Below are 25,204 nucleotides of genomic sequence, written 5' to 3'. Positions count from 1 at the left end.
TTTAATTCAAAATGTTGAACAGCTTTGATAGAGTCTTTAAGAGACTCTCAAACTTCTCTCGGAAACATGAAAAGCCAGGCTTCCATTGTCCCCTTGATCTCAGTGGTCTTGCCTTCCAAACCTCCACAGAACAGCCTGCTGAGCTCTGAGATCTCAAAAGCTTTTCTACCCCTAAGTCCAAATGCTACCATAATCCTCGAAAAGGCACAGTAAGGTCCGTGATAGCAATGCCCATTGAGTTGGTACCAGTTTCTATCTTCATTAGGGGTTCTGTTGCTGTCTTAATGCCATGACTATAAGCAGCTTGAAGAGGAAAAGATTTATTTGGCTTACATTTCCAGGTCACACTTCATCACTGAGGGAAGTCAGGGTAGGAACCTGGAAGTCGGAACTGAAGCAGAAGCCACGGCGGGGGGGGGGGGGGGGGGGGGGGGGCAGTATGCTGCTGACTGGCCTGCTCCTCCTGACCGCCCAGCCTGCTTCCTTATACATCCCAGGACCACCAGCCCAAGATGGTGCTACTCATAATGGACTGGGCCCTCCCATATCAATTGCTAGTTAAGAAATGTACTACAGACTTGCCTACAGGCCAGCCTGCAGGAGGCACTGTTTTCAATTGTGGTTCCTCTTCTCGGGTAACTCTGGCTTGTGTCAAGTTGACAATAAACTAGCCAGAACAGTGTCTTTTCTTGTTATCTGAAGATAAATTCCTCAGGTTAAAGAGTATGCACATTTTAATGGTAAGGTTGTTTGAGATGTGTCTGTCTCTGTGTGTGTGTGTGTGTGTGTGTGTGTGTGTTTGAATTCCCAAGTGTTTCTTTCAAGATTGTACTCATTTATATTGCCAGCAACAAAGTGGTGAGCATTTTCAGATACAAGCTGTACTTTGTATGACTAATGTTTATTCTTAGAAATGACTGTCTATATTTTGTTAGGCCTGTGGTTTGGTTAAAAACTTGGCCCTTATGACGCATATTACAACTGACATGGAAGATGGACCCATTATTAAGTTAGCTGGTAACTTGGGAGTAGAAGATGTGAATTTATTATGTGGAGAAGAACTCTCTTACCCAAATGTGTTTCTCGTCTTCCTGAATGGTAGGTATATGCTATAGTCACGTGTTCATCCTAAGCCAGTGTTTCTCAATCTGTGAGTCCCCTTCACAGAGGTCACATATCAGATAACTGTATATCAGATATTTGCATTATGATTTATAATAGTAACAAAACATTTATGAAGTAGAAATGAAAATAATTTTATAACCGGGGTCACCACGACATGAGGAGCTGTATTAAAGGGTCGCAGCGTTAGGAAGGCTGAGAACCACTCGTAGGAGAACTTTTGGGAGTAGAGAGGGATTCATTGTTTGTCTGTTTTTTAATTTAAAGCATAAACATACTTTAATTCTCACCCTAGATAGATCTTAATTTATTTTTTATTTTATTTGTATTGAAAATAAATATTTTTCATACAATACGTTCTGATTATGGTCCTTCTCACGTTTTTTCCCTTCCAACTCTATGACTTCTTTTTCTGTCTCTTCAGAAAACAAATAGACAAAAAAGACAAAACTAGAATAAAACAAAACCAAGCCCCCCAAAAGAGATAGAGAAAGGGGGAGAGGGAGAAAATGCAGAAAAAAACAGTACACATGTAGACATACACACAAACAAACCTGTAAAAACATAAGATTGGAAACCATAATATACAAGCAAAAGACCAGTATGGTTAAAAAAAAAAAATGCCCAAACAAAGCAATATGAGACAAGATCTCAAAAAATACCATTGAGTTCTCTTTGTCTTTGGCATCGACTGCTGGGCGTGAGTGGCTAGTGTACCCAGTGAGACTCCAGTGGAGAAACTAATTTTTCTTTTTCAGAAGTTAGTTGTCAGTTACAGACGGCTTACGCAGGCCCAAGCCAAATGGGGCCCCAGCATGAGGGAGGAAGTGGACACAAGCTCTCACCCCTAACCAAGAAGCTGTCCCCAATAGGCCGTAATTTAAAGGAAGAACAGTGAAAACAGAAACAGTTGATCTTTTGGCTGTGTTACCCAGGATTCTGAGGACACCGCTGTGGTCCATCTACTGCTTTCCGTCTGTCTGCAGCTGCTAACACCCATAGTAAAATAAGCTGTGTGTGGCATCTAAGAGCACACCGCTCTGCAGACACGGTGGGATCAGCTCCCTTCATAGCACACAGCCGTTCAGTCACCGGCAGGATGTTCTGCTCCTTGGGTTCAAGTCCATTTCTTCTTCATGCATTACTCTGCTTCCTCCAAAGCCCCCAGAGGCTGGCAGCCATATGCCCGCCCTTCTCCTTTTCACTTGGCAGCTGTATCCTGTCTGATGTACTCATCTCTGGCCATCCCTTTCTTCCTGTTCAGGGAGTCACCAGCCCTTTATAACACGGGCTCTTGGGGAAGGGTCAGAACGTCAGCAGGGCGGTGCATCCCAGGGGCTGATGGTGAGCCAGCGCTTAGTCTGTCTGTCATCCTCTGCCTCCCCGAATCCTGGGGCTAGCCGTGGGAGGTGCAGCCTGGCATCTTGGTTTCACAGCAGGTTCTGTAGTGTTGTAACCAGGTCCAAGGCAGAGTTCTCAGCCCTTTTCCTCCACAGGAGGCCTGTGGAATTAGTAGGCCAGGCTTAACACCTGCGTGTGTGTTGAAGCTCATGCTGACAGCCCAGGACAGTCAGGTGAGCTCTGGGGAATTCCTCAGCCAGTGTCTAGTGTGATGGCTCAAAGGCCCTCAGACCGTCTTTGGGCACACTCTTGGGCTGCTTCCTAGATCTAGCCTGTGGACAAGTCCTGCTGTCAATAACTGTTTTCAAACGACTACTCAGTGCTTCTCAACATTATTATTGCATGGATAATTTAAGTCAGATTACTTTTTGTTTCTGACTCATTTGGTTCTTCTCTTTGTGGAGGTAACATCCTGGGTGTCATTCGAGACCATAAGAAGCTTGTCAGTACATTTCGGCTGATGCGAAGAGCGGGGTATATCAATGAGTTTGTTTCTATCTCCACGAATCTTACAGATCGGTGTGTTTATATTTCCTCTGATGGAGGGCGATTGTGCAGGTATGTTGCTGTGAAGAGCTTTTGGAAGAAGTGGTCTTGCTCCTAATTTTGAAGCTACTTTAGCCTATTTTGTCATGAAGATAAATTTAATTCAGTTAGAGATTAAAAGGAGGTGTGAAAACTAATGGGAGATATTCTCTGTGCTCAGAGAGTTCAGTCTGCCAGGAGAGGCAGACATAATTACTACTAGTGGCCAGCTGTGCTGGGAATGGGTGCTACTTGCTGTCTGCTGATTTACTGGGCATGTTGTGTGTGTAAGACCATTATTTGAATTATTATCTTTGTTTTACTGAAGATGTTGGGGATCTTTGAAGCTGAGCCACACGCCCAGAGCTAGACTAGACTAGAATTGGGTTGTTTTTTTTTTTTTTTTCCTTTTTTTTTTATTTTTTGGTTTTTCGAGACAAGGTTTCTCTGTGTTATCTTAGCTGTAGAGCTTATAGAGATCCACCTACCTCTGCCTCCCGAGTGCTGGGATTAAAGGTGTGTGCCACCACCGCCTGGCAAATTGGGCTTTTCTTAGTAGTCCTCAGAGGTCACTTGACTCCAGCAGGCCTGATTTCTACCTCTGTATTCTACCCAGCTTTAACGTGCTCATAGTTACGTTACTTGACCAGAGAGTAAAAGGACAAAGCTGGGGAGAGCCAGGAATAAAATGTGGGGACGCAAAGGCAGAAGGTCACAGTAGTAAAGCAGGCCCCTTTATACTACTGTCCCACCTACACACACACACACACACACACACACACACACACACACACACACACACACGTCTCAAGGCTGTGCAGGGACATGAACTTAAGGTGGCCTCCTCCCCAGCACTCGCTGGACCCTCTTCACCATCCCAGTTCCCCATCTTTCTCAGTATTTCTCCTCTTTCCTTGAGTCTCATGCCTTCCCTCTCTCCTCTCCCTCCCACCCTTTATTCTTCTTTTATGTATTATATCCCCAAAGCAGTTTCCTCTCCCTCCTCCCCTCTCCCCAGATCCACTCCTCTGACTCTTCAGGAAAGTGCAGGCTTCCCATGGGTATCAGTCAGACCTGACGTATGAAGTTGCAGTAAGAGTCGGCACCACCCTCGGATTAAGGCTGCATGAAGCATCCCAGGAGGAGGAAAATGGTTGCATAAGCAGTCAGAGAGTCAGAGACAGCCACTGTTGGGAGGCCCACAAGGAGACCCAGATCACAACCATAGCACATATGCAGAGGGCGCAGCTCAGACCCATGCAGGCTCCTGGTTGTCACTCAGTCTCTGAGCCCTGTTTCTGTGGGTGTTTTTTGGTGTCCGTGACCCCTCTTGTTCCTACAATCCTTCCTCCCCTCTTCCACAGGCTTCCCCGAGCTCTGCCCTAATGTTTGCCTGGGGGGTCTTTCTGATTCCATCAGTAGCTGGATGAAGCTTCTGATGACTAGTCCAGCCTGAGACCCATGACGTGAGAGGGATCCCACCCCTGACACTACCTAGAGGGCCAGGAACCAGAGGCTGAGTAGCTGAGGCCTAGGATAGAACCGAATAGGACAGGCAGTTTAAAAAGTAAAAGAAAGAAAAACAAAGTCAATGAACTGATCTCTAATGATGCTCTGCTCTACTCATAGACAGGTGCCTAGCATAATTGTCTTGGAAAACTCTTAATGCTTCTAGTGAAGTAATTTTTGCTTATCCTGGTCAGAATTGGTTTCTCTTACGGTGTTGCTAAAGTAAGTTACCTGCATTTGAGTGCTAACTGGCACCTTAGTGACTGTGTGATTCTGAGTGTTCCTAAGTTTCTGAGCTCTGGCGTCCGTGCCTGTGAGGTGAGTGGTGATGCCGACCTAGGCGGCGTGAGGCAGTGACCCGGAGGCTGCAGTGAGTGCTCACAGAGCACGCTCACATAGAGCTGCTAACTAATGGCACAGTGACGCGGCCGCCTTAATCCTGGCATTTAGGAGGCAGAAGCAGGTGCTGGGTCTCTCTGAATTCCAGCCTGGTCTCTGCAGTGAGATCCTGTCTTAAAAAGAAGAAGGAAGGAGGAGATTGGACAACATGGCCTTCTGGGGGTGCAGCACAAGTATTGGCATGTTCTAAGCTATTCCTGTTGAGAATTTTTTCAATTTACTCTATACATATAATAAACCATGTTCTAAAAGAAAGCTGTTTTTTGTTTTTTGTTTTTTAAAGAAGTAATTTCACAGTGGTGGACCAGAGATCTGGCTGGACTAGGAGGATTTATTGAATAAAGTGGCTTCTCCCTTCCTACTCTGGTTTCTGCTCTGGCTTGTGAGCCTTAACCTGAGCTCCTGGGCAGGGGCAGGAGTGGGCTGAGATCCTAGAGTGGGGCCAGAATGGGTCTGTTTCGTCACCGCAAGCCAGAACTTGGGTTGAAGGGCTTGCCCAGCTCCTGTCAGCAGCTCATGTCCCTTTTGTGAGCATTTAGCTCCTCTTTTCGCTGTCTCGGCATGCTCATTAGTCTCCATGCTGTTATTTGGGCTTCAGTCGTATCTGCTGGCTCCTTGCTCCCCTCTGTAAGAGCCACTTATCCAGATAGCAACAGCCTTTGGCGTTTGCCTGCCTTGTGCCATTCTTACTGTGGGTGTTTCCTTGTGGTGGCGAAGCCTTCATGGCAAGTAGTCCCTGCGGACAGTTACAGGTTAATATGCTAGAGTGCTCCCATCAGTCCTTATAAGTCAACAATAAGGAAGCTGTGTCTGTTCTCTGCAAACACATAGCTAAACGTAGCTTTAAATCACCTGTTAGTCTCTCTCAGTGATGTCAGTCATGCATCAAACCACCCCAACACCCGGGTCTCCGCTGAACTCCCAGAACAGATGCTGATGTTGCCCTCAGTGGCAGGTCTTTGCCTGGCAACTCCGTAGGTGATACAGCAGTTCTCCCATGTGGAGATGTTCCAGGATCGCCAGTGATGCCTAAGACTATCAGTGGTACCCAGTCTCAAATGTGCTGTGCTTTTAATCAGATAGGTGAGACTGCTACTCAGTGACCCTGTTAGTGCTGTGTAGCATAGATACTCGAGAGGAAGAGGTAAGCTCCTTCCCAGGTGGAATGGAGCAGGATCTCACCCCCCTGCCCAGAAGTGTACTTGATCTAAAACTTTCCGGACCACATTTGACCCCGAGGAACTAAAATCACCAAAAGCACAAAAGCACTGAAATGTGGGTGAAGGAGCCTGCTCTAAGCCAAGTCTTCCCAATGGGAACGGAGAGATGCTTTTATAATAGTTCACACAGTTTAAAAATACGTCATGAGGATGTCGTACCCTGTCTAGACTATGGGTGGTGCTTTTTGTGTGGTCTTTTCTTTTAAATTCAAATGATTCTTAAGATAATTAGGGCCGGGCATGGTGGCGCATGCCTTTAATCCCAGCACTCGGGAGGCAGCGGCAGGTAGATCGCTGTGAGTTCAAAGCCAGCCTGGTCTACAGAGTGTGTCTAGGACAGCCAAGGCTAACACAGAGAGACCCTGTCTTGAAAAACCAAAAAGAAAGAAAGAAAGAAAGATTGGAGGAAAAATTGTGTAGTATATACATTGTGTGTGTGTGTGTGTGTGTGAGAGAGAGAGAGAGAGAGAGAGAGAGAGAGAGAGAGAGAGAGAGAGAGAGAGAGAGATGGGTGGCAGAGATAGAAAACCCTACATGTTCATACAGAAAAAATTATGTGTGTCCTCAAGCAATCCAGAGCAAGCTGTGTCTCTCCTCTCTCTTGCTCCACGGTGGTAAGCAGAACTGGCTGACATCGTTCTTCTCTAAGTTATTCTTTTCCCTTTCTAGACCTTACATAATTGTCAAGAAACAAAAGCCAGCCGTCACAAATAAGCATATGGAAGAGTTGGCTCAAGGTTACAGGTAAATGACTCAAAGTAGAAATATTCATCTCTTTCGATGTGTACTGGAATGTTCCTTGACATGCGCTGTAAGGAAAGTGTATGGTATTCTCTAGGCTGTCAGTTTCTCCCTACCAACTGGACCAGCAGCCAGTTACAAATCACTCCCCATGCAGCTGCCTGGGGGGGGGGGGGGAGGGGGGAACGGGATGCTCACCAGCTCAGGCCAGGGGATACTAGGGCCTTGATGTAAATTACCCTCCATTAAAAGCCCTCATAGCTGTGTTGTTCATGTGGACACTGCATGCCTCATACCACAGTTCCTAAAGTCAGCATTTTTAGAAGTGGGGTCCAGATCAGCAAGAATCACCCTTTAGTGCTTTTGTGTTAGCAACTTGTCAACCCGTAAACAGCGTATTTCCGACACCTCCATGTGTTGATGCTCTCTAGGAGAGAATGGAATTTGGGGAATAAACGAAAACCAGGATCCTTTGTTGTCATGTACGCAACTGCAGTAATATGTCTCTTTTACCAATATTTTCCCAGGAATTTTGAAGATTTTTTACATGAGAGTCTGGTTGAATACTTAGATGTGAATGAAGAAAATGATTGTAACATTGCACTCTACGAACATACAATTAATAAGTAAGTAAGATTCCTAAGGGCCTCTTTAGAGACCATTGCCCATGGAGAGTGCTGTCTGCTGTCACTGTCCCATTCAGCTCTTCTGGGAGGTGCTCTTGTGAAGGTGCTGCTCCGTGAGAAAGCGCCCCTGTTACCTATCCCAGCAAACTGCCACAAAACCACTACCAAGTAAAAGAGACTTACTTGCCTGCAAGATTTTAATATCCAACTACTGTGCACATTGATCTAATGCGTCAGGATGCGTAAAATATGTTTGTCTCTCCTAGATAGGGTTTTGCCAGTGGACATCTGAAGGCTCATTGTTGGAGAAGGAATTCCACACATAGTATGGTGTGAAAATACCTCTGAGCATATGTGTAGTGTAAACTTGAGATGCTTCTGCCGCGATGGTATTTTAGAAGCATCTGCATCCATTTGGGAGACATTAGAGGACATCTGCACTATTTGCTTTGTGATGCATTTCACTAATGTACCACTTGCCTGAAACTGCGATTTTGCAGTTACAGTTTTAAAGGGATTTTACTATACTTGATACTTGATAACTGTTTATATCTTTAATCACAAGCAGGTAATTTTTTTGTTCTGCTACCAGATGAAATATATATTGGTATTATAATTTGATAAATAGTGCTTTTTAGTCAGGATTTTTACCCCTCAGGTGGCGAGCTTTTCAAGCCACTTTTGTACTCCACATTTCAAGAACTAGTAAAGAACTATAGTGGAATTTTTTATTTTATTTTATTTTTTTAAGAGCAGGGTCTCATTATGTAGCCCTTCCTGATCTAGAACTTACTATGTAGCCCAACCTGGCCTCAGACTCACAGAGCTTCCTGTGTCTGTCGCCAAAGTTCTGAGATTGAAGGTGTGCACATGTCCAGCCCATAGTGCATTTATAAAAGACAGGGACAGCCTTTGTCTTCTTTAGCTCTCACTTGTTGCATGATGCGCCCAGGGCTGAGTTTTGGTTCCCACCTCCATCTTCCACTTAGTCCAGGCAGTTGCCACTGTTTGTCCCCCTGGCAGCCCTCCATGGCTCTCAGAAGCCCTTACAGACATCACTGGGCTCCTAACATTTGCTCACAGGTGAGTCTCCCTGCACCATCTGCATTCACCTCCCCTAACCTGCTGTGTCAGCCATACTGGCCTCTCTTCAAATGCCTGCAACACCGAATGGCTCCTATTTCTTCTTTAGGGGAAACTCATTTGATTGTGAGTCCCTGAACACCCGCTTTTAAAGCAGACACCCATATCTCATCACCGCTGGTGCTTACTGCCATAGATTAAAAATATGCATTTTACTGTCTTATTTGTGTACAGCATATCTTGCTGCGGTAGTGCATTATGAGGCAGGGGTTTACTCACTCGCCAAAATATTGCATTAATCAAATTCATCTTATTTTAAAATACGGTAATTCTATTATTTTATTCATAGTCAAGATGTATTTTTAAATGTAGAAGTCCATAAATTTTAAAAGTGAACTTAAACTTGGGTGTAACCCAGTTGGCAGAGTACAATCCTAACATACACAAAGCACCCCGTAAAACCCCAACACCAAATAAAACCAGATATAATGTCAGGTGTGATGGTGTAAGTCTTTAAATCCTGCCTCAGGAGTCAGAGACAGGCCAGTCTCTGTGAGTTCAAGGCCAGCCTATCAACATAGTAAGTTCTAGGACAGCCAGGGCTACAAAGTGAGATCCAATCTTTAAAAAAAAAAAAAGCACTAGCTGCTCCTTCAGAGGTCCTGAGTTCAATTCCAGCATGTACATGGTGGTTTACAACCATCTATAATGAGATCTTATGCCCTCTTCTGGCCTGCAGACAGAGCGCTCATCTACACATAAAATAAAGAAAAAAAATCAATAAAATAAAATGTGGTTTAGTGATACATGTAATTCTATCTCTCAAGAGGTGGAGGCAATAGGACGAGAAGTTCAAGGTCATCCTCAGCTACATAGAGCCTGGCACTCTGTCCTGTGCGCTGAAAGCTCCTGCCTCAGTGAGCAGGATGAGCCTGCACTCTTTCCCATCCCTGCAGACCCCACACTCCACAGGACCCAGTACTAGCTGTTTACTGTGCACTTTCTGAGTGGCGCGCAGGTGTGTGCGTGGTCCCACAGGATGTACGTACAGCACAACAGGAACATGGTTATCCTTTTTAATTCAACATCTCATGGTGTGGGCACATTATTTGCCTACATACATAGTTTATTTAGCCTTTTCCCTGCTGGAATTTAGTGGGTTTGTTTTAATATCATGTAAATGTAAGTGTGTTACATGTAATGAAATCTCTCAATTCTTGTTCAGGATAAATATACAATGGTTGTGATTGTAAAGGAAATAATTTTCCTTTTTTATAAACCTAAAATTCAGATCATTTAGATGTTCAATATTTATAACAGACTATATAATCTTAAAAAGTTGCTGTTTTGCAATAAAAGAACCTTTGTATTTCACCTACATGTTAGCCAAGCTGTTTTATTCTGATGTAGAAAATACAGCTTTAAGCTATGCTTCTTAAAGCAACAACAACAAAATACCTAGACTGGTGCTTCGTAAACCAACCCACCGAGACCCTTTGCCGGCCTGCTGTCAAAGGTGCTCATCAGATGGAAGGTTCCGCTGGGTCCTAAGGGAAACACTCTTCTTCCAGATTACAGCCACATGGAAGGCACATCTCCTCCAGAGTGAGAGCACAGTGGATGTGTGTGAGAGGAACAGATGAGGAAGTAGAGCTTTTACCAGACATGTTACCACCAACACTCCACAGGTGGTGTGGCCCTGCTTTCTTGGAAATGGCCTCTCCCCTCAGGTGCTGTGAGCCTTTGAAACGGCGAAGGTTCTACTTCATGGACCCTTGAGTTAGGAACACAGGATCACTGCATAGCATGTATCCTGCATGTGATACGTGTTACCGAGTAACACCCCTTATATACTCAGGCTGCCCTTTGCCAGAGACGTGAGCTACTTTAGTATATAGCCCAGCCTGAGTTTTCTGCAGAACTGTATTATGAAGTAACTAAGATTCCAACACCTACTAGTCAGATATCTATGACAAGACGTCCCATAGGAATAGAGTGAGCGGCACTGATAGACAACCAAGTTCTAGGAGCCAGGAGAAAAGGAAAGTACTAAGTAATTAGTTACTGTGTTTGGAAGGGATACTGAGGACTGAATCTAGGGCGTCACACATGCCGGCAGGCTCTTTACCACCTAGCTATCACCAGCCCTTAATTTAAATACTTTCATTATCCAACTGTGTTCAAAATATTGTCTCCATGTAATGTATATTTTTAATGAGATACCTTACATTTTTCCCATTGCAAGTCTTTAAAATCTTATCCATGCTTAATAGCTAGATTTGATTAGAAATAGTAAATCTGATAGAACTTTCACAGTTGAATAGGTAGATTCACAAATGTCAGTTATTTGAAATATAATGACAGTTTAGAATAAGAAACTGGGTTATTTAAATTTAAAATTGAGTTTTAAAATTTAAATCCATTAAAATTGGGTAAATCTAAAATTCATCTTCTCAGAAGTCTAATGTTTGAACTGCTCAGTGGCCACCGTCAGCGAGTGACCATGGCACTGGTCTGCATAGGTTTGCACCTACTCATTTTCAAAGAGATCTGTTCCTTTCCCCACACGGCACAGGCTTCTCAAGCTGCGTGTCCATGTGGAAGGCACTATGATAGCATACTTCTGTGCTGCTGTAGAGATTTCTTTCTGTCGCGCATCGCTGGCAGTGCCTATTACGATAATGCTTTATTTTTATATAAACGCTTTTATACTGTCTCCCTTCTCTTTAATTTCTATCACTGATAAGAATTTTTATCACAAAATAGTTTAAAATTTTTCCTGTTTTATCTCAGCATGTTTTTATTTTACCAGTTTCACTAGCTTCAAAGTTTATTATAAATCCCCTGGGGACCTATGTACTAATATCTTTTATATCCTTAAAGACACTGGTTTTAGCCCTGATGCCTAAACTGCCTATATCTTCATTAACTTGCCAGAGACACCACCCACTTGGAGATTGAACCCTTCACTCTTCTTGGCGTTTGTGCCGGCCTGATCCCATACCCTCATCACAACCAGTCTCCGAGGAACACCTACCAGTGTGCTATGGGCAAGCAAGCCATGGGTAAGAGTGCCTTGTTAAACCTGCTTCTAAACTGCGCGGAGAAAGCCTTTCGGTTGTGTTCCCACTACTGTGCCTTTGAGCAGTTGAGGGCTAGTGACACCTCGGGGTTGCTAACCTCGAAGAGCCTGGGGACTCGGATGCTTACAGGAGCCCTGCCCTGTCTTTTGCTTAGACAAACATGGAGATCTCACCTGCTTTCTTTAACCAACAGAGTTGCACATAATAAATTTCCCATAATTACAAGTGTAGGTTAACCAGGAAAGATGTGTGAAAGGGCAGAACAACTGAATGCAAAGGGAAGAGTAAAAGGAGTGAGGAAGTTTACTGGGTACATACATACTGTCTGCATGACGGTCACGAGCCCGTCCTATCCTTGTAGTTGCTGTTGTGTCTCTTTCTCCTGCTGAGTTTCCCTCTCTTTCTCTTTTCTATTAATTTATCTACCCATCCATACATCCATAACATTCACTGAGCAAGACTGGCAGTCAGACAGACGTCAGACAGAGCTCTTTGCCTACAGTGTTTCGACGCAGTCGGAGAGACAAGCAGAGTAGACCAGTAGCGAGGAGCTGGGAACTGAGGGGGAGAAGGGCACACGAAAGTGGAAGCACTGGGAAGCATCTTGCTACATGGTATGTCTCTGTAGCAAGAAGACGTCGCGTTGTGGTAGAGAGTGTATGCTATGTGGAGGAACACACGAGAGTAAGTGCTCCAAGGTGATCCTTGGAGCAGTGTGAAGAATCCAGCCCATAGCCAAATCATACAGACTTGTTGAAGATGTTTTTCAAATCCTAGTATACTTAATGAATTTTCATCCCCACATGACATGTCATCTCTAATCTCAAGGGCTAAAGGAAGGTTCATTTTCAGACACTGTGAACAGCAGAGGGGGAGGTTCTGCGTCACCACAGTCAGCCTCTGTCCTTCTTTCAGCTGCAGTTGGCCAGAAAGAAATCCTGCTTCCTCACTAGAGGCAGGAAGTATAGATATTTCTTCCTGAGCCTCCTCCTGTGCCCCCTCGGCTGGCTCTGGAGAGGTGACAAGCAGATTGTCCTGCCACCGTCTACCTGAACGGTGTAACGCCTGGACAGTTGTGACTAGGTCCCAGTGGGAAAATTTGAACAGCGGCTCATCAATTTCGCTTCCTATTCACACCCAGAGAGAGGTGTAGGCTGACGCCCTGCCTCTGCTCCCGACTTGCTAACGCATTGAAATATACAGTACCGCACACTGTGTGCCATGAAAGGGCTATCACTTCTTTGGGGTTTACCGAACCATTTTGTTTCATGATGTGAATCCAGCTGAAACAATGCACCTTTTGTGTGGGACCTTCAGCAGAATTAACAGAAGAGTAATCACCGCAAGACTAATGCCTCTTGTTTTGTCTGAAGATACAAATAGACGCGCCAGCCATCTCCAGTCAGTGAAGCTGTTTAAAAAATAAAGAAGGGACTCAAAGGAGGGGGGAAATATTTTTATTTCAACCCTCTCTACCACACCACCCCAAACTGGAAAACCAACCTTTATTTTGTGGCCCCACATGTCTGAAGCGCCGGGTTACTTACCACACACAGTTAAGCAGGATCAGTGTGCACAGAAAGCCAATTCAGTGTCTGTGGAGTTCTTTTGTAGTCTTCTGTGTGAAGGTTTTTTTCCTCGTTTTGTTGTGAGTGTCATTTGCAATTCATTGTCTGTGTTTTCTGAGGTTGGTGTATTCAGCTGCTCTGACCCTGGGTCCTGCACATTTAGCTCCTTGGATACAATCCTCTGACGTTACTGCTGACGCTTGCAGGACAAAAGCCACTGAATATCTTAAGTCATTTAAAAAAAAAAAAAAAGCCTTTGTTACTGTTTGTTATTAAAACACACCTGACCGGGAAGGAAAGCATAGAGAAGTGCGTTTAAAATTGACACATGGCATGGCCACATTTACCTTCAGACACGGAAATAGCTGCAGGAGTTCGGAGCCAAGTCCGTATGAAAGACACAGAGGGTCAGTGAGAGAGAAGCCAGAGCAGAGACCCAGGTCTGAGGCAAGCCCAGTCCTTTGAGCAGGCTGCTCTAGATCATTTGAGCCCCCACCCCCCTGTCCTTGCAGCTGGGAACTAGAGCCACTTTAAAGAGGATACGTGGCAGAAGGCTCTTAATCTCAGCCTGTGTGTTTCACTTGTCCTTTGTCTGTTGTCCATGTAGAAAGTGAAAGACACTAGTCCAGAACTAGCTCCCTAAATATTCTAGCCAACCTAGAAGAGTTGCTGTGTCCAACCCCTTGCCCTTTCCGTACCAACTCCCTGTCTCCCTCACAGGGTGAGCCAGTAGCTCCTTTTCTGTTGCCACCAGGAAGTTCCATAAGACCAGTGTGAATCACAGGACCTCAGAGCCCAGCCTCACACACCAGAGAGCTCATTGAACAAGCCGCCTGCAAAGGTGCTTCCTAAATCGCAGACGCGTCAAGGTATTAGTAAAGTCCGAGTGGCATGCAGCATCTCTCTGTGCTGCCGAGACCCTCTCACTTCCGTGGGTGTGGCTGTAGGTGTTGTGTGTGACTCAGGCTTAGAATAGAAAGTCAGGTAGACACCTGGCAGTGCTCAGCCTCCAGGGCTATGAGCTGCCCTGTGCGCCTACAAGGCCGAGGTCAGAGTCTCACTCATATCCTGCCTGCTTTCCTAGCTGCCTGTCCTCTAGAGGAACTCTCTCCTTTCTAAAGGATTGCCCAGTCACTATCAGCAAGTTTATGAATATGCATCACAGACCTCCTCCAGCCCTTCCCCCTTCAGCACCAAGTTGCTGAGACTTCAAAAAAACAAAAAAACAAAAAAAACAAACTCAGGAGCTGGGACAGCTTCTGTTTTTTGTCTTCTGTTTCTTCCAGAATCTGTTTCTAAGCAGACCATTTCTTCCTATGTTTAAACTGGAGTGGAATGTCCTGGAATTGAGATATTTAAAGAACATGATGTTCAAAAATCCTCATAAAATTTTGTTTCACCCACGCTTCTGCCCCAGTTTGTTTTGTGTATCTATTCTTTTTCTGTTTAGGAGTTAAAAAAAATAATAAATGGGGGCAAAGAAATAGCCAGTTATTCATGAGAGTTTCTTTTTTTTTTAAGGTTTTGTTTTGTTTTGTTAATTATTGTAGCCATTCTAGGTGTAACTGTGTGTGATGGCTCCTGAGTTGGAAATGCTTCGGTTTTCCCTGCAGTCTGTGGCGCTTCAGACACCCCTTGGCTTGACTCAGGTGGACAAGGTTACTGTGCACTCAGCTTTGTGGGTTCTGTTAGTTCTAGTTTCCATTAGAGTGATACGAAGTTACTGCTTCAGCCTGCAGTTTAGTCTGTGAGTTCCAACTCAGGAGGATGGGCGTACTGCAAGGTGACACTCACCGCCAGTGCTGCTGGTGCTGCCACTTCCTGAGGGTGTTGCTGGGCCTTGAACCCAGGGATTCATTATTGCCCAACACGTGCTGTGCTGCCCCAGGCCTTTAAGTTCTTACATGCATTCAGGTTTGTAAGTTTGACAGCAGTCCCATGAGGCTTATATTTTTCTTTCTGACAAGAAAGGTAAACTCCAGAGTGATGGGATAGTTAGATTGTGGTGTGTTTTATCTCCTATGCCATCTGTCTCATAAGACTCACGGAAGTTCTTCTCTGCTGAGACTCATTTCCTCCACATAGTTCCGGAACTTTTGTAGCTATAAGAATGCTGGCTTTTCTACTACATTGTACATTATAAACGCAACAAAGATAGGAACTTAACTTTATTATTGTATCCTCGTGTCTAGCCAGCTTAGTAGGTAGTATGGTAAATGCAACCTGATTCTGATTTATTATAGGGCTACTACAATAAAGACAGTGTGATATTGATTCAAGGGTAGACATATGGATGAATGAAGCAGAATAAACAGTTGAGAAAGAGATGCATGCATTTATAGGCAATTGATTTTCTTATTTGAGACATCGTCTTAGTTTGTAGGCCTGACTGGCCTAGAACTCAGTATGTAAACAAAGGTGCCTCTCACCCAGAGAGCTGCCTGCCTCTGCCTTCCAAGTACCAGGATTACAGAGGTGTGCCGCTGCCACCACTAATGTTTGGCTTTCTAAAAAAAATTTTTTTTAAATATGTATATGATGTGGGAGGAAGGGGAGTGTGTGTATGTGAGTGTAGGTGCCCTTAGAAGTCAGAGGTGTCACATCCCCTGGGGCTGAGTTATTAGTGGTCATGAATTGCCTGCTCTGGATAATCAGCATGAACTCAAGTCTTTGAAAGAGCTGCAAGTGCACTTAACTGCTGAGCCGTCTCTCCAGCCTTGGCAAATGATTTTTGATGAAAGTGATGTAACAGTTCACTGGGGAAAGAAAAATTCTCAACTAAACATTTTATTTTGTATATCTCTATGTAAAAAAATTCCTACCTGATATTGTAGAAAAAAAATAACACATTGTGAATCATAGCCTTAAGCATAAAAGCTAAAACCATAAAACTTGAAGAAGGAAATATCTGAGAAAACATATGATTTGAGTTAAGCTTTCTAACAAATTATAAGAAAAAGTTTATGAATTGAATTTCTCAAAATTAATTTTTTTTTCTCTTGAAAGCCACCTGGAGCTATGAAAATGTAGGCCCCGGAGTGGGAGGAAGGATCCCGCCCTATACATTAGATACCTAGTTTATATAAAGAACTCTGGTAATAAGATAACCCAGTTAAGATAAGCAAAGAAAATCCAAACTGAGATACTCCACAGAGTGTTCAGAATGGCCAGTGTGCCCCCTGGACTGCTCAGCGTACAGATGTCCCATACACACAAAGTACAGCCACCAGGAGACTCTGCACATGCCCTGGCACAGCATAATGAAAGGCCAGCATCTGCATGCAGGGTGCCAATCAGCTGGAAGGCTCAGGCATTGCCGGTGGAGCTAAAAGAAGGTAGAGTCACTTTACCCAGTTCTTTGGCAATGTTTGCAAGCCAAGCATACCATTATTATTACACTGTATTGTATTTCATAGTGATTAAGGTTGAGGACAAAGAATGAAAGAAAGATTGAATTCATATAACTTCATTTTTCCATAAACACTACTTTGTTACTGGTATAGAATCTGTTTATCGTGCCCTAAATTAAAGCACCTTTCCCCTGTTTTAACTTACATTTGAATACTCTGCCATTCCCCCCTGCTTGATGACTTAAGAAAGTCATCAGGAAAATGTAGCTTAGTAGCAAAATCCCTGTCCTGGTGGTAAGCAGGGGAAATCACTAGAGGCAATGGTTACAGCAAAATGGGGCAATGGAAGCAAACCAGGGCATTTAGGTATCCTTTTGTTAGCTCTGTGTGTTATTTCCCCCAGTGTCTTTTGTGGTGTGCCTTGTGCATGCTGGGCAAGCACTGCCTCCAAGCTACAGCCCCAGGCCTGGAGTACTCTTTAAGGAGACTGAAAGCATCAGTAACAACATTGCAGTCTGCCCATCAGACTGCCCTGTGCTTACATAGGCAAGCCTTTATACTTAATTTCTTTAGATATTTAATATATAATATTTAATATCTTAGAAATTGTAGGGCTTTAATGGCATTGTAAAGAAAAATTTCCAATGAGTCATAACCCCAGATGTGCTAAATGATTTTTCTCTTGCTCCACATAGTGGTCAGCAGCAGCTCTGGGCTTGAGAGCGCAGTTTAGAGCAGGATTGGGCTCCGTGGCCATTGTTGAGAGAGGCGGCCATGTGTGTTTCCCTGCTGCATGATAATGCTTGTCTCAGTTTCGGAAGACATGCTTTGGTAGCCTGGTGGGACAGTGCCTGAATCCTCAGCTCAAGCTGAGTCAACGACACAGTTGGAGCCGAAGTCACAACATAAGCCTTAAATGGTTTCATAGAAAGAGATAAACTCGTTGTCTGAACCGTGTCGTGATCTCAGCAGAGGTAGTCTTAGGCTAAAGCAGTGAGTGGTCACTGTCAGGTGCTGGTCCGATTCATTAGTTGTCACTACAATGACACAAATTGCAGTTTCTAGTGCAGACTCGACAAAAGGTCCGTTAGGTTCAGTCTGACTCCTGTCTTTGAGCTGACTTTTGGTAAGTTTTGTAAGATTTCAGCACAAATGTGTACATACTCTGTTAAGAAGCCTGAGTTCTTCACCTTACTTCACTTGACATTTCCTGAGCAATTGCAATGAGCTCCTTATTACAGTGTTTCTTCTGGGCAGCTCTTGTCATTGCCTTTGGTGGTGATTATCAAGGAGTGACATTTTTTTTTTTCCCTGCTCAAGTAGTTGGTTTCAGTCCTGAGTTAAGATTGCTATTGATTTTTCTTTGGTGGGTGTCGGGGGCGGGGGGAGGCTGGAGATGGAGTGCAGGTGATCTAGAAACAGGCCGCAGAAGTTAGAGGAAACAAAATACCCGCGCTGGGTATCTAGTCACACTTTGGCTTAGCTCCATACCGTGGTACTTCAGGCTGATGGATATGTATCTGTATCACCTTAGAGGCATGTGCATGACACAAGCAAAGTGTCCTCCCCATGCTACCAGCTCACCTTCTCAGTCGTTCATGAGTGCATGACACAAGCAAAGTGTCCTCCCCATGCTACCAGCTCACCTTCTCAGTCGTTCATGAGTGGAGAATGCTCAGACGTTAAGGAGATTCACTTGCCCCCATGTGATCTTACAGCAGGGCAGCTCTCTGTCTCCTAGTTTAAAGTCTCTTTTAGGGTCAGCTATGTGTCCATGAGCCCAAAAGATAGAAAGACTCTTCTTTAGGAAGGCCATAAATCCATCTGTAGGACTAAAGTTCAGATTTCACTTGTAGTTGACAGTAACCCACCATGACACCCTTCTAAGGACTGTCAGGTGAGAAAGGCTGATTGCTAAGGAGGAAAGAGTTCGTCCTAGCTAGGCTTTATCTTTATTGCTTACTCTAGCTAGGCTGTATCCTCCCTCCTCACCCTGCTACACTGTATCCTCACTGCTCACCCTGCTACACTGTATCCTCACTGCTCACCCTAGTTACACTGTATCCTCACTGCTCACCCTAGTTATACTGTATCCTCACTGCTCACCCTGCTACACTGTATCCTCACTGCTCACCCTAGTTACACTGTATCCTCACTGCTCACCCTGCTACACTGTATCCTCACTGCTCACCCTAGTTACACTGTATCCTCACTGCTCACCCTAGTTACACTGTATCCTCACTGCTCACCCTGCTACACTGTATCCTCACTGCTCACCCTGCTACACTGTATCCTCACTGCTCACCCTAGTTACACTGTATCCTCACTGCTCACCCTAGTTACACTGTATCCTCACTGCTCACCCTGCTACACTGTATCCTCACTGCTCACCCTAGTTACACTGTATCCTCACTGCTCACCCTAGTTACACTGTATCCTCACTGCTCACCCTAGCCAGGCTGTATCCTCACTTCTTAGGAAAGGGGACCTGGTCTCTCCCCAAGTGTTCCAGGTGTTTTCTATAGGTAGTTTTGTTGTTGTTGTTGTTGTTTTGTTTGTTTTTGCTGCTTCTAGTAAAAAATTAGCAGATATACACTTCTCTACTGTCAGTTGAATTATTTCTTCATTCCATTCTTCCTTTCTTTTCCTTCTAAAACTTTTACTGTCATTAGTTTATGTATTCCGTTGTGCTGTACGAGCTCCTGCATATGAAAACCCCATATTGTTCTCACATCATCTTAACAGAACCAAGTATAGGTTTGTGGACTTAATTGTGAAATTAACCAATAAGAACTAAAATTGCACAAATAGGATTGATTGCATTTATTAAGTCCAAAAAGCTGAAATTATTTAGATTGTTATTACTCTGATTATATTTTTTCTGTGATTTTTAACTATTAGTGAGAAAAGTTACTAATATTTAAAATCCCAGAAAAAATATAACCAGAGTAATAAGGTTATCTTAGAAAATCAGCAGCTACCATATGAGTATTGTCTTTGAAATGTTCAACCTGAGATTTTCTTCATTTCGATTAAGCAAATACTTGATTATTCTGCAGGATATAATGGCTGGTTTTTGTTTTCTCCAATCTCAATAAAGGTACCATTGGATACAACCAGCGAAACAGGATCGATACACTTATGTATCTACTAGCTTATCCACAAAAGCCCATGGTTAAAACAAAAACAATTGAGTTGATAGACTTTGAGAAGTTGCCAGCTGGACAGAACGCAACTGTGGCGGTGATGAGTTACAGTGGCTATGATATTGAAGATGCTCTGGTTCTGAACAAGGCCTCTCTAGACAGAGGTAAGCGAGCTCTCAGCGCTTTAACGCCAGAAATGGTGAACAGCGACTATAAACATTAGCTGTGTCAGAATGCAGCGCAGGTTCCAGATGATGGGTTCTTTATAAACAAACTGGAGCGGTTGTGTGCTTTTTATTTAAATTGAAAATTTCATATATGAGTGCTGTATTTCTATCATTCCCACCCCACTTCCTCCCTCTTTCATCACCCCATCCAAAACCATAACTTCTTGACACACACACACACACACACACACACACACACACACACACGTAAAAGGTCTGAGTGCATTTAGTGTTGCTCATGTGTTCAGGGCTGACCACTTGAGAGATTGGCTATCCTCTCTGAGCTCGTCCCTGAAGAAGGCTTACCCCTCCTCTCTCAGCAGCCGTTGAGTGCCTGTAGCTCTTCATCTAGGGCTAGAAACTTGGAAATATCCCCGTCCACCTTGGCATAGCAGCTAGTGTTGTCATTGTGCAGCGTTTGTTGAGGCAACCATTTTGTTGCAGTGTCCTGTGTGCAGGTCACTGCTGTGTCTGGGAAACTGTAAGACCTGTTACACTTCTGTGTCAGTTTTGTTTGCTTACTTTGTTTTAAATGACTGACATTGAAATACTGTATTAAATATTTAACTTCAGGGTTTTAATTACTTTATTTTATTGGGATAGATTGAACATTTCTCAAAGAGAAAAATAAATGAAAGGTTTTTTTTGTTTTCCCACCAGGAATTAAATGGTACATGAAAGGCTGGTTTCTGTTTAGTTGTGGGTTTGTTGTTTTTGCTGCTGCTGCTGCTGCTGCTGTTTTGATACATCTGGTAATGCATCCAGCAGTAACCGTGTGTGAGAGAGCAGATGGAGAAGGCTGTCACTGAACAGCTTCAGCCCACAGTCCATGGCACACTTGTTAGCCAGAAGTCAGAAGCGCGGCACGGACAGGGACACAGCCCTTATCTAGTCGTGGTTGTGTTTTTCTCTCTTCTTCTTCACTCTTTGAACATTGTGCTTCCACAGGTCAGCACTGCATGACCTAGCCAGCACCACCTGGCCAGCAGGCTGGCTGCTCTATTCAGTCCCGAGCTCCTTCCCTCTCTGGCATACCCACGATGCCTCCCCTTCCCTCTCCCTAGTTGCTAGGCAGCCATAATAGTACTCCTAGACATGTGTCACTGGCATTAATGTTGGCTGCACTGAATTTATGCCCCCTTTTTTCTCAAATGACAACAGCCATGCTTTAAAGCTGGATATTTTCCTTTCTGATTAACTGGTAACGTTGATGTGGAAACCGAACACTTCGTGATGTCTATCAGAAACATAATTTAATGGCCAGAATTTACCCTCCACTAGCTTTTAAACTTCCACCTGTAAATAAAATACCTATTTGTGCTCAGAAGAAACTGTGGGGCGGTTTTTTGCAGTTTGGATTCACATGTACTGCAGGAGTTGTTGTCGATGCAGTTTCAGATCATATAGTATTCTCAGAGCACCTGGCTCTGAGCTGCCTTGCCGGGGCTGCACGGGTCATAGCGGGGGCTGTGGTGATGAGCAGTGCCCAGGGACCTACACATGACTCTAGCTACGTTACAACGTTTTTCCTCCCACAGTCGCCCTCACATTTAAAAGAAAAAGAGGCAGGGGATGGATGTGTTTCCCTTCCTAGAGAAATAAATATTATTTCACTTGCTTGCTTAGGTCTACCCAGTTGTAAATGCCAGAATCAAAGAGGAAGACCTTTCAGGGAGGCTTAGCAGAAATCATACATGGAGAGCGTGTGCACTGGGCAGCCCGGCCTGGGACTTGGTGGACTTGGTCTGCTTTCAGGCGTGCTACACTTCCCTGGTGACTGCGGGTGTTTAATTCTTTGACCCTTATACAGAATGCCTGTAAAAGAAGGAGATGGCAAAGCTGGTTTCTAAGGCCCTTTGAAATTCTGGTATTTCGTGGCTTTATGCCCCTTGTGTCCTCCTACATGCTGGAAAGTGGCGTAGAAATCAGTGTTTATATCGACAGTGGGCAGAGGACTGTGAGCCATATTTTGGATTGTTACTTGTTTTGTTTCTTTTGCCAGTTCCAGATTTACCAATGGTAAAGTAGATTGAGGTTTGGTTTTTCTTCTTGTTCTTGGAAATATGAGGTGAAGTGGCTTATTGACTACCACAAATCCATGTTTTGTCTTAGTTTTGTATCACAGCAGATTCTGACTCATTTGGGATTTCATTTCAGGTTTTGGGCGTTGTCTTGTATATAAAAACGCTAAGTGCACATTGAAACGATACACCAACCAGACTTTTGATAAGGTGATGGGTCCCATGTTGGATGCTGCTACCAGAAAACCCATCTGGCGACATGAAATTTTAGATGCAGATGGCATTTGTTCTCCAGGTAAGAACCCTTAAAACAATAATGAATTTCAGTGTGTACTTTTTGAAATCATGATAATTATTAAATGGTATTTCTGAAATGTTGATAAGCAGGGCAGAAAGAACCAATGTGTAACTCCCCCTTCTAGATTTAGCCAGTGTGCTCATTTTAGATGAATTTCCTTCCTGTCTGTTTTTCTAAGCATTTTGTATGTTTTCCCATAGCAAAATTGTATTCTAGGCATAATCTTAAATTATAGAAAAGCCATACTTGAAATCATGTTTTGAATAAGGTCTTGACTCTGTGTTTGTGCTGGTATTTTCCTATTTTATACATTTTGCTTATGGTCTTACTTTGGACTATTCTTTCCCTAAAAGGAATGACTTCATTATAATTACTGAATTTGCTGGTAGAACAGAGAGCCCTTGCCTTGGGTCCAGTCCTACAGGCTAGTGTAGAAGGTTAGCACTGATCATGGGGTCAGGTTACACCTAGTGTAAGGAACCGTAGAGGTAACTGTGTGGCACAGTGTGGAGGATCTGCACAGTCTCTGTAGGGGGGTGAGCTGAAGTCTGCATGTGGGTAGGCGGTGTCTGCTACAGAGAGTTAGAGAAGCCACTTGAGAAACTATGCAAGTGTCGGGAATTGGATAGCTGAGGCGAGCTGAAAGGAAAACAGCACACTAGGGCTGAGTGAGACACAGGAACTGGCTAAAAATTCTGTTGTCAGACCCATCACCTTCCACACAACATAGTCATGGTTGGGCCCTGAGTGCACAGTGCTACAGGGAGCTATGATCCCCCAAGCCACACAGTGTGCGAGCCCCCTCCAGTCTGTCTGCCTTTGCTTCCTTGGAAATTATCATGAAGCACCAACACTCATCACTGTGGCTTTGAAAATAAGCATGAGGATGGTTATTTAAGTAGCTGGTCCTTAAATTGAAACAGTGGCAAAACCAGAGCTGGGGGGGGGGATGGTGGGGGGGCGGTTCTCTCTCTTTTTTAAGGTAAGTAGTTGGTGACTTGGCAATTTCTACAAACAACAACCTATTCTGATGCCCTAAGAGATCCATGAACTTACTGTTGACTAGGGTGGTGCCTGCTTTGTTGTGCCATCTCTGTCTCTCTCTCTCTCTCTCTCTGTCTCTGTGTCTCTGTCTCTGTCTCTCTCTCTCTCTCTCTCTCTCTCTCTCTCTCTCTCTCTCTCTCTCTCTCTCTCTCTCTCTCTCTCTCTCTCTGTCTCTCTCTCTGTCTGTCTCTGTCTCTCTCTCTCTCTGTGTGTCTCTCTCTCTCTCTCGTTTTTCAAGACAGGGTTTCTCTGTGTAGCCTTGCCTGTCCTGGACTTGCTTTGTAGACTAGGCTGGCTTCAACATCACAGTGATCCACCTGCCTCCGCCTCCCAAGTGCTGGGGTTAAAAGTGTGCGCCACCACACCTGGTGGTGTGCCGTCATCTCTTAAATCAGCTTCTTGTTGATTGAGGTGGAGTTTCACTTGGTGTATAGGCCTAAGTCAGTTTCTCATTAATCACATTGTGGTTTCCATCTGATTGGGGTTTTTTTTTCCCCCCTTACAAAATTACCTCTGAGCCCTGTGGACCCTTACTTCCCACTGAGAAGGCCTGTCTCTTCCTTCCACATCTGGGTTTCGTAAGCCTGAGCATAGCGTGTGCGTTCTACACAGATGACAATGATCTGGTCAATGCTCTCCTCTTTTTCGTAGGTGAGAAAGTAGAGAACAAACAAGTGCTCGTAAACAAGTCCATGCCCACAGTGACTCAGATTCCTCTGGAAGGAAGTAACGTGCCACAGCAGCCGCAGTACAAAGACGTGCCCATCACGTGTGTATCGCTCCCACCCTGATAAGACAAATGTTTGGGAAAAGAATGGATGGGGAATTACATACTATATATGACTGTGTATGACTGTGTGGCATGCAGCTCACCATCTCTAGTTCTGTGTATGTAGATGTGATGAATCATATAGCTATATGATTTAATAAACTGAAGAACTAGAAATAGCACATTTGGATACCCCTTCTTACATGAAAACAGAATGTCAGAGAAGATAAACTGAAGTGTGGAATCGGATAGCTCTGTAACCTGGCAAGAGGAACAGGCCAAATAGACAGGAGTTCCATGTAGAAGAAACCGCGAGGTCGCCAAGTGTAGCTTGCTTTTGCTAATGAAAAGGAGAGTTTGGAATTTATTATGCAGAGAGTGTCACAACCAGATTTATGTTATAGAAAATAAATAAGTAAAACACTGGCAACATCATAATATCACCAGTGTACTGGAATGGAGCTGTTTCCAGCCTAGATAAGTTCCCCAGCATGCCTCTTGGCATTATATGCATACCAGCCTGTGTTTCTAGGGAATTTTCTCTTTAAAATGTACCATCTACTTTTGGGCCACACACAGTGGTTCAGGCTGTTCTTTCGGCCTAAGCACTCTTACCTGTTGGGCCACTCTGTGGTAGTGTTTGACAGCCCACGTATTTGCCACTGTCGTCCTCCTAGGCCCTAGCAAGATTGGTCCCTGGGTGTCTGGTTCCTATAATCCGGATTGACCATTGTCTGTCTTTCTTACTGGAGCAATCTCCTTTTGTGCAGGCACTCTGGCCTCCAGAGATCTGACTCATGGTAGACTCTTATAACGCCTGTTTAAAAACTACACGAGGCAGGGTGTGTGTGGGATGGGAATGTTGTATGCAGGTGAAAGGACTGTTGCAGATTGGTCAGGCCCTCAGCTGGATCTGGAGATCTCTCGAAGCTCAGCTCTGCTCCATGAGGCAGGCACTCTCACACTAAGTGTGTGAGCCTCAAAAGCGGCTGTTGATACCGTTTGTAATAAATCAGTAACTGTCAGATTGTTATGTTATGTCTTCCTCATAAGAAATGCCTAAGACTGCAAA

The 25,204-nt window shown here is 44.2% G+C and overlaps 1 protein-coding gene across 1 annotated transcript in view; it reads left to right on the top strand.

Annotated features, from left to right (window-relative positions):
• Positions 1–25,204, top strand: part of Polr3b (RNA polymerase III subunit B) — a 96,285-nt gene that overhangs the window by 45,554 nt on the left and 25,527 nt on the right. The window contains exons 15-22 of the mRNA XM_051172652.1: positions 936–1,098; positions 2,928–3,081; positions 6,846–6,920; positions 7,445–7,543; positions 11,564–11,691; positions 19,728–19,937; positions 22,158–22,316; positions 24,015–24,132. Of these exons, the coding sequence (XP_051028609.1) occupies positions 936–1,098; positions 2,928–3,081; positions 6,846–6,920; positions 7,445–7,543; positions 11,564–11,691; positions 19,728–19,937; positions 22,158–22,316; positions 24,015–24,132 (1,106 nt within the window). The remainder of the gene's footprint in view (positions 1–935; positions 1,099–2,927; positions 3,082–6,845; positions 6,921–7,444; positions 7,544–11,563; positions 11,692–19,727; positions 19,938–22,157; positions 22,317–24,014; positions 24,133–25,204) is intronic.

The sequence above is a fragment of the Acomys russatus genome, chromosome 31 (genome assembly GCF_903995435.1).
Source record: "Acomys russatus chromosome 31, mAcoRus1.1, whole genome shotgun sequence".
Taxonomy (NCBI): Eukaryota; Metazoa; Chordata; class Mammalia; order Rodentia; family Muridae; genus Acomys; species Acomys russatus.
Note: the sequence above shows the minus strand (reverse complement) of the source record. Positions and strands in the feature narration are given on the sequence as shown.